General features: G+C 45.2%; 1 protein-coding gene across 1 annotated transcript in view; it reads right to left on the minus strand.

The window, feature by feature from the left end:
• The window catches only part of LOC110167870 (cAMP-specific 3',5'-cyclic phosphodiesterase 4D-like), a 32,952-nt gene extending 25,783 nt beyond the window's left edge, over window positions 1–7,169 (minus strand). The window contains exons 1-4 of the mRNA XM_055164814.1: window positions 7,112–7,169; window positions 6,902–6,975; window positions 6,734–6,783; window positions 4,277–4,389 (exon numbers count right to left, since the gene is read on the minus strand). Coding sequence (XP_055020789.1) covers window positions 4,277–4,389; window positions 6,734–6,783; window positions 6,902–6,975; window positions 7,112–7,135 — 261 coding nt within the window. The 5' untranslated portion in view covers window positions 7,136–7,169. The remainder of the gene's footprint in view (window positions 1–4,276; window positions 4,390–6,733; window positions 6,784–6,901; window positions 6,976–7,111) is intronic.
• Between the last annotated feature and the right edge of the window lie 1,124 nt (window positions 7,170–8,293).

Genomic DNA, 8,293 nt, shown 5'->3' on the forward strand with positions numbered 1-8,293 from the left:
AGATGACCTGAGTTGTCTGGAGATGACCTGAGGTGAGTTTGTGGTTCTGTAGTCCACGGTGGAGATGACCTGAGATGACTCTGGAGGTGACCTGATGGTGAGTGACCTGAGGTGAGTTTGTGGTCTGTAGTCCACGGTGGAGATGACCTGAGGTGTTTGGAGACGACCTGAGGTGTGTTTGTGTAACCTTTTTCCCGCAGACATCTGAAGCTCGAGTCTTATCTTCGTTCTTTCCATAACTGCGTCTAAAAATAATCTGGGCTCTGGATGATAAACCGAAGTGTGACCGAGTTATTTTAAAGACCGAACGCAAAATAAACACAAACATGGAGACGCACGAGGGCCCCTGACACACACCAGGGCCCCTGACACACACGAGAGGGCACCTGACACACACACGAGGGCCCCGACACACACACGAGGGCACCTGACACACACACGAGGGCCCCTGACACACACGAGGGCCCCTGACACACACACGAGGGCCTGCACCTGACACACACACGAGGGCCCCTGACACACACGGGAGGCACCTGACACACACGAGGCCCTGACACACACCCCTGACACACACGACACACACGAGAGGGCACCTGACACACACGAGGGCACCTGACACACTGAGGGCACTGACACACGGGAGGGCACCTGACACACACGAGGAGGGCACCTGACACACACTGAGGGCACCTGACACACACTGACACACACACGGAGGAGGCACCTGACACACACGAGGGCACCTGACACACACTGGACCTGACACACACACACACACGAGGGCACCTGAACACACACGAGGGCACCTGACACACACACACACAGGGAGGGCACCTGACACACACACACCTAGCACACGAGGGCCCTGACACACACACACTGACACACACGAGGGCACCTGACACACACAGAGGCACCTGACACACACACACGGAGGACACTGACACACACGGAGGGCACCTGACACACACACACGGGGCACCTGACACACACGAGGCACCTGAACACACACGAGAGCACCTGACACACACTGACACACACGAGGGCACCTGACACACACGAGGGCACCTGACGCACACGAGGGCACCTGACACACATGGGGAGGGCACCTGACACACACGAGGCCCCTGACACACACGGGGAGGGCACCTGACACACACGAGGGCACCCTGACACACACGAGGGCACCTGACACACACCGAGGGCACCTGACACACACACACGGGAGGGCACACTGACACACACGAGGCCCCTGACACACACAGGAGGCACCTGACACACACGGAGGGCACCTGACACACACGAGGGACACACACCTGACACACACAAGGGTACCTGACACAACACACACGGAGAGGCACCTGACACACATGAGGGCACCTGACACACATGCGGGAGGGCACCTGACACACACCAGGGCACCCCTGACACACACGAGGGCACCTGACACACACAGGCACCTGACACACACACACTGAGGGCACCACACTGACACACACGAGGGCACCTGACACACACGAGGGCACCTGACACACACCAGGGCCCCTGACACACACGAGAGGGCACCTGACACACACCAGGGCCCCTGACACACACACACGGGAGGGCACCTGACACACACGAGGGCCCCTGACACACACGAGAGCACCTGACACACACGAGGGCACCTGACACACACACCTGACACACACGAGGGCACCTGACACACACGAGGGCACCTGACACACATGGGAGGGCACCTGACACACACGAGGGCCCCTGACACACACACGGGGAGGGCACCTGACACACACGAGGGCCCCTGACACACACACACGGGAGGGCACCTGACACACACGAGGGCCCTGACACACACACGAGGGCCCCGACACACACGAGGGCACCTGACACACACAAGGAGGGCCCCTGACACACACACACGGGAGGGCCCCTGACACACACGAGGGCCCCTGACACACACGGGAGACATTATAAACAATTGTTATAACTGAACAATTTCAGCTCCTGCAATTTTGATTCCATTTTTCTAAGTCCCGTTTAGACCAAGTTTAGACCTGATTTGGACCTAACTTAGACCTGGTTCAGATCAAGTTTAGACCACATTTGAGCCTGGTTTAGACCTGGTTTAGACCTGGTTTAGACCTGGTTTAGACCTGGTTTAGACATGGTTTGGACCAACTTTGGACCTAGTTTAGACCTGTTTTGGACCTGGTTTAGACCTGATTAAGATCTGGTTTGGACCCAATTTAGACCTGGTTTAGACCAAATTTGGACCTGGTTTAGACCTGGTTTAGACCAATTTTGGACCTGATTTAGACCTGGTTTAGACCTGGTTTAGACCAACTTTGGACCTGGTTTGGACTTGATTTAGAAATGGTTTAGACCAACTTTGGACCTGGTTTAAACCTAGTTTGGACCTAGTTTGGACTTGGCTTAGACAAAGTTTAGGCCTAATTTAGACCACATTTGGACCTGGTTTAGACCAAATTTTAACCTTGTTTAGACCTAATTTAGATCTGTTTTGGCCCTGGTTTAGACCTTTTTTTTTAGACCTGGTTTAGACCATGTTTGGATCTGGTTTAGACCATGTTTGGATCTGGTTTAGACCTGGTTAGGTCCCAGTTCCAGCTCCACAAACTGCAGGTTTATTTCCGGTTTTCTGTCCCTCACCTTTCCCTCACGCTCCGAGAAACACTCACCTGTCGGATCCGGAAAGGCGCCCAAAAGGCCAGATGAGGCATAGTGACGTAACCATGGCAACACTTTTAAAACTCAGAGGAAAAAAAAAAAAAAAACACTATAAATGTCTAAATCCCGTCAGAAGAGACAGAAACAGACGCGTGCTCGTGGAGTCGGAGCACAACGGCCGGAATAACACACATTGGAATTCTGTGAGGGAACGCCGCCCCCCCCCGACCCGACCCGGTCTGTGTGTGTGTGTGTGTGTGTGTGTGTGTCTCCTCTGCGGCCAATCAGCTCGCAGCGTGACGGGGGCTGGAGCGGAGACTGCGCCGTGATTGGCCGAGAGGAGGCAGAGGGGCGGGACAGAGCAGGTTTAACTCTTTCAGTGTCGGGAGCTCGATTTTCACACGAGGAAAACACAAAACTCAAGACTCAAGGTGGAAATGTGAAGGAAAGAAGAGGAAAGATTAAAAAAATAAATAAAAATCTAATAAATTATCAAGAAATAATATTATAATTTAGTTTAAAATTTGGTTTAGTCCTGGTTTGGACAACATTTAGACCTGGTTTAGACCTGATTTAGACCTGGTTTAGACCAAATTTGGACCTGGTTTAGACCAAATTTGGACCTGGTTTAGACCTAATTTAGACCAAGTTTGGACCTGGTTTAGATCTAGTTTAGACCAAGTTTAGACCTGGTTTAGACCTGGTTTAGACCAAGTTTAGACCTGGTTTAGACCTGGTTTAGACCAAGTTTAGACCTGGTTTAGACCTGGTTTAGACCAAGTTTAGACCTGGTTTAGACCAAGTTTAGACCTGGTTTAGACCAAGTTTAGACCTGGTTTAGACCTGGTTTAGACCAAGTTTAGACCTGGTTTAGACCAAATTTGGACCTGGTTTAGACCTGGTTTAGACCAAGTTTAGACCTGGTTTAGACCTGGTTTAGACCAAGTTTAGACCTGGTTTAGACCAAGTTTAGACCTGGTTTAGACCTGGTTTAGACCAAGTTTAGACCTGGTTTAGACCTGGTTTAGACCAAGTTTAGACCTGGTTTAGACCTGGTTTAGATCTAGTTTAGACCTGGTTTAGACCAAGTTTGGACCTGGTTTGGACCACGTTTGGACCTGATTTAGACCTAGTTTAAACCAAGTTTGGACCTGGTTTGGACCTGACCCAATCTAATAAATTCTCATGAAATAATAATATAATTTAAAAAGAAAAAGATGACAGATGAGAGTTTCTGCACATTTGTTGTCTGGTTCTGGTTTTCTGTAACATGAAACAAAAACTAGAGCAAAGTTCAGCCTCTTTTCTTTCAGAAGAAATAAATGAATGATTTTCATAAAAGCTTCAAAAAGTGGATCAGAAGTTTGGACATTTCTTTCTTTGTCAGAGACGCACAGGCCCCGACCTCCAACTACAACTATGACCCTTTTGTTGTGAGGACTGGTCTTTATTATGAACCGGGTTAATGTGAGTATCCCGTGATAGTGAGTACCCTGCTGTTGTGAGTACCCTGTTAGAGTGAAAGAGTTAGAGTGAGTACCCTGTTAGAGTGAAAGAGTTTGAGTGAGTACCCTGTTGATGTGAGTACCTTGTTGGAGGCCATCTCGCTGACAGAGTGTCTGGTCTGTAGCGTCTCCAGTTGGTCTAAGCACCAGTCCAGCTCCTCCAGAGTCTCCATGGCCAACTTCTGACACGGCTCCTCTGAACAAACAAAAACACAACTTTTTTAATGGATAAATGTGAAAATGATCCAAGAAAAAATAAACACACACTCACTCATTCAGTAGAACAATAAACACAACATGCAATAAAAGTTATAAAAATCTCTTTCAAAATGTGTTTTTGTTGCTGTTTGTTGCAGAATCTGAATGTTTTCATTAACTGGACAAAAGTTTATTTTGATTGAAAATGTTTCTCAGTTCATCCAAGTTTCAGTTCTGCTCAGACACTGGTGACACTTCCTTGTATCTGCCTGAAGGGGGCGATCACTGCACTGAGCAGGACTGAAGAAGCAGTTTGGATGAGCTGAGAAACATTCTGGAAACTTTTTGTCAAGTTTACAAATTGAATTTCTCCTTTGCCATAGATTCTACCTGGACGACTGAGGAATTTTACTATTTGAACTATTTGATGAAGTCCAGAGAGGAAACGGCTGAAATTACATCAAAATGAAACATCTGATCAAGGGCAAAAACAAACAAAAACTCTGGATGAACACATTTAAAACATCAACACTGACACTAAACTGGGACTAAACCCGGAAATAAATCTGGTCTGGACTAGATCAGGACTCTCATTTATAAAACTGAGTGAAATTCTTACTAAAAGTTTATGAACAAACCACAAACTTCTACCTTCTACAGGCGAGTTTGAGCTGACGTCATTGTTATTAAAAACCCGCGTTGCTGCTGGGAAATATTTTGGTCGGAGGCAAGAAACACAGTAGCGTCAAACACAGTGTGTAACCTCGCGTATTTATCCTTGATAATGGTAAATTCCTGCTGCATTATCAGATGCACAAATAGAAACACGGAAGAAGGAAAATGTCTTTGTCGTATTCTGAGTGAAAAGAACCACTAACGGTGAATTAAACGACTTTCAAACATCCGCAGAGCAAACGTAGAAGATCCTAACAAACCGTGGACTCAACAAGTTCAACAACACATCCAGACTCTTGGAGGTTTTCATCTTTTCTGCTGTGAATGGCCCAGGAGTTTCACCAAGTCATTGTGGATGTCGCCCAAGTGAATATTTGTCCAGGGAGTTGGAGATTCTGACCAGAAGTTTGGTTTGGTCCAGACTCTGTCGGGGTTGAAAAGGGTGATTTGTCGTCTGTCGATGCTTATGACCAATTTCTGGTCAAATGGTCTTGGGTCGTCTGCCGTTAGACTGGAGAAATAACCGGGATCAATACCCTTTACGTCAGGAGTGTCAAACTCATTTTGTTCCGGGCGTCGTGTCCAACCGATTTTGATCCAAAGTGTCCGGATCAGAAAACTCATGTCATATAAACCCCAAAAATAACAATAAGTTCAAATATTTGTGCAGAGAAACACAAATCTATTACAGAAATCTTTTTTAATTGATGAACTCTTTCTTTTACAAAATATTATAATATTATGAACAACCTGAAACTTTAAGAAAAATACAATTTCAACACAAAGTTTGAACATGAACTTGTCTGTAAACAGGAATAAGTCCATTTTTGTTGTAAAATCCTGCACTCGGCTCCACTTTTCTCATGTTGGACATTTTTCTGATGAGGGTGTCACGGTCAACAGTCAAAACGATCGTCCTTTAAGAGCGTTTGGAAAGAGACAAGTCTTCATTTGTGCTGCTCTGGTGGGAGGGGCCACGTACAGAGACGCTGGAGACGCTGCTGTGATAAACACCACAGAAAATTAACAAGATTTTAATAGAAAATATCATTAAAATATTTTAGTAGAAAATCAGCCGAGGGCCAGATTAAAGGACTTGGAGGGCCGGATCCAGCCCCCGGGCCGCATGTTTGACACCTGTGCTTTACGTGTTTTCTCGCTCCGTCCGTCATGTTGAATTAGTGTTTCTTGCCGCTGACCAAAATAATTCCCAGCATGAAACTCGCACTTTTGTCAACAATGAAACTCGTCTGTTTCTACCACCTAAATTTCTCTGATGTGGCCAAGATTTTAAAACTTATATCAGGTTCTTCATCTTATTTTCAGATTTATTATTTACTTATTTGTTCTGAATTGGTTCTGTAATCCCAAAAATTGTCACATTTATTTGTTCCATGATTCAACTCAAGAGAAAATCTTAAATTTAGACAATAAATGTTTAAAAGAAGAAGCCACAACTCATTTACCAGAGTTTTCCCTGAAACATTTCACTTGTTTTTAGATTCAGTGACACAGATTTGTTTGATTTTGTGTGTTTTTTGTCTCTGTGTTGGTTTGTGTGCGTGTTTTTCAACTCTGGACTGGTTTATGTGCGTGTTTTTGTCTCTTTGTTAGATTGTGTGTGTGTTTTTGTGTGTTTTTTAAACCCCAAACCCACAGAGACGGACCTGAGAGGCAGGGTTTGCACAGAGGCGGTTGGCTGCTGCAGGGAGCTCTCCTGCACCAAACAAACACATTTCACTTTAATCACACTCAAAAAATTACAGAAAACAGCTCTGATCGTGTGACTTTTTTCTTTCAATGTTTTATTTTTAATTATAAAATGTTTTTTTTACTTGTTTCCCACTCGGTCCTGGAGATGTGTCAACGCCGCGAAGTTACTCCTGACCGTGCGAAGACTGGCCAGAACCTACACGAGCCACACAGAAAACTACTGTCACCACAGAAACAACGTTTATCAAGAGATTTCATTGTGTTATTTATGTTATTTTATTTATTTTCATTGTTTTAAAACATTTTCCAGGTTGGTGCGTTCCGTGACTGACCTGAGCGAACGGCGTCACGATCATGTCTTCTCCGTGTCTGTAACAGAAAAACAAAACAAAACAAAACAAATTAAAAGTGAAACTGAAAGTGAAAGTGAAACTAAAAGTGCTACTAAATGTTTTTTCATGTATTTGTTTAAAACATCTTAATCCAGTTCAGATTTATTGTATAAACGTTTCAAAATAAGTCCACTGTGAACCGTCTGCATTATGTTTTATTGTCAGAGAATCAGGAATTGCACTGTTGGCATGCTAGTGGTCAGCTGTGGTCCGTGAAAGTTTGGAAAAGTGCTTATAAACTCATTGCGGTGAATAATCAGGATGTTCTGATTGCGTAAGGTAAGACAGAAGAACTTTGCACCACTGCAACCTTTTTAAAACGTTTACAGCTACTTCTGTTTTTCACGTTTTTACAATCTGACATTGTGATTCTATTTGTGTTTTAACGACAGTACGACGGAGTATAAGGGTCAGATTAAAAAACATGCTGGCACTACGAGAATAAAGTCGTAACATTTGGACATTAAAGTTGTAATATTATGAGAATAAAGTCGAAGCCAGAAAAAGTCGTACTTTTACGAGAATAAAGTCATAAACTTAAGAAAATAAAGTGGTAATATTAGGAGAAAATCGGCTGCTCGTGGAGAATGGAGAATATGGAGCATTTTGTAAAGGAGAAGAATCTGTGTATCATTCGTTCAATCGACTGAACCAGGACTGAACCAGGACTGAACCAGGTCTGGAACCAAACCAGAAAGACCAGGATTGAGACCAGGACCAGACCAGGACTGAAAACGGTTCAGTCCTGGTTTAAGTGACGGAAATGGGAAACGGCGTTTCCGTCACATTAAAATGCGATGAGGGAATATTGCGCCGCATACGGACTGAACCAGGACTGAACCAGGACGAACCAGGACTGAACCAGGACTGAACCAGGACTGAACCGTTTTCAGTCCTGGTCTGGTCCCGGTCTCAGTCCCAGTCTCAGTCCTGGTCCTGTTCCTGGTCTCAATCCTGGTCTCAGTTCTTGTCTGATCCTGGTCTCAGTCTTGGTCCCGGACTCAGTCCTTGTCTAAGTCCTGGTCTCAGTCCCGATCTGGTCTTGGACTTTGTTTAGTCCTGGTTCAGTTCTGGTTCAGTCCGGAGGTGCAAATAATGAAGAAATTATTGTTGTTTTTTTTC

The sequence above is a fragment of the Boleophthalmus pectinirostris genome, unplaced genomic scaffold, assembly GCF_026225935.1.
Source record: "Boleophthalmus pectinirostris isolate CB_2022bp ecotype Guang Dong unplaced genomic scaffold, ASM2622593v1 HiC_scaffold_7, whole genome shotgun sequence".
Lineage (NCBI taxonomy): Eukaryota > Metazoa > Chordata > Actinopteri > Gobiiformes > Gobiidae > Boleophthalmus > Boleophthalmus pectinirostris.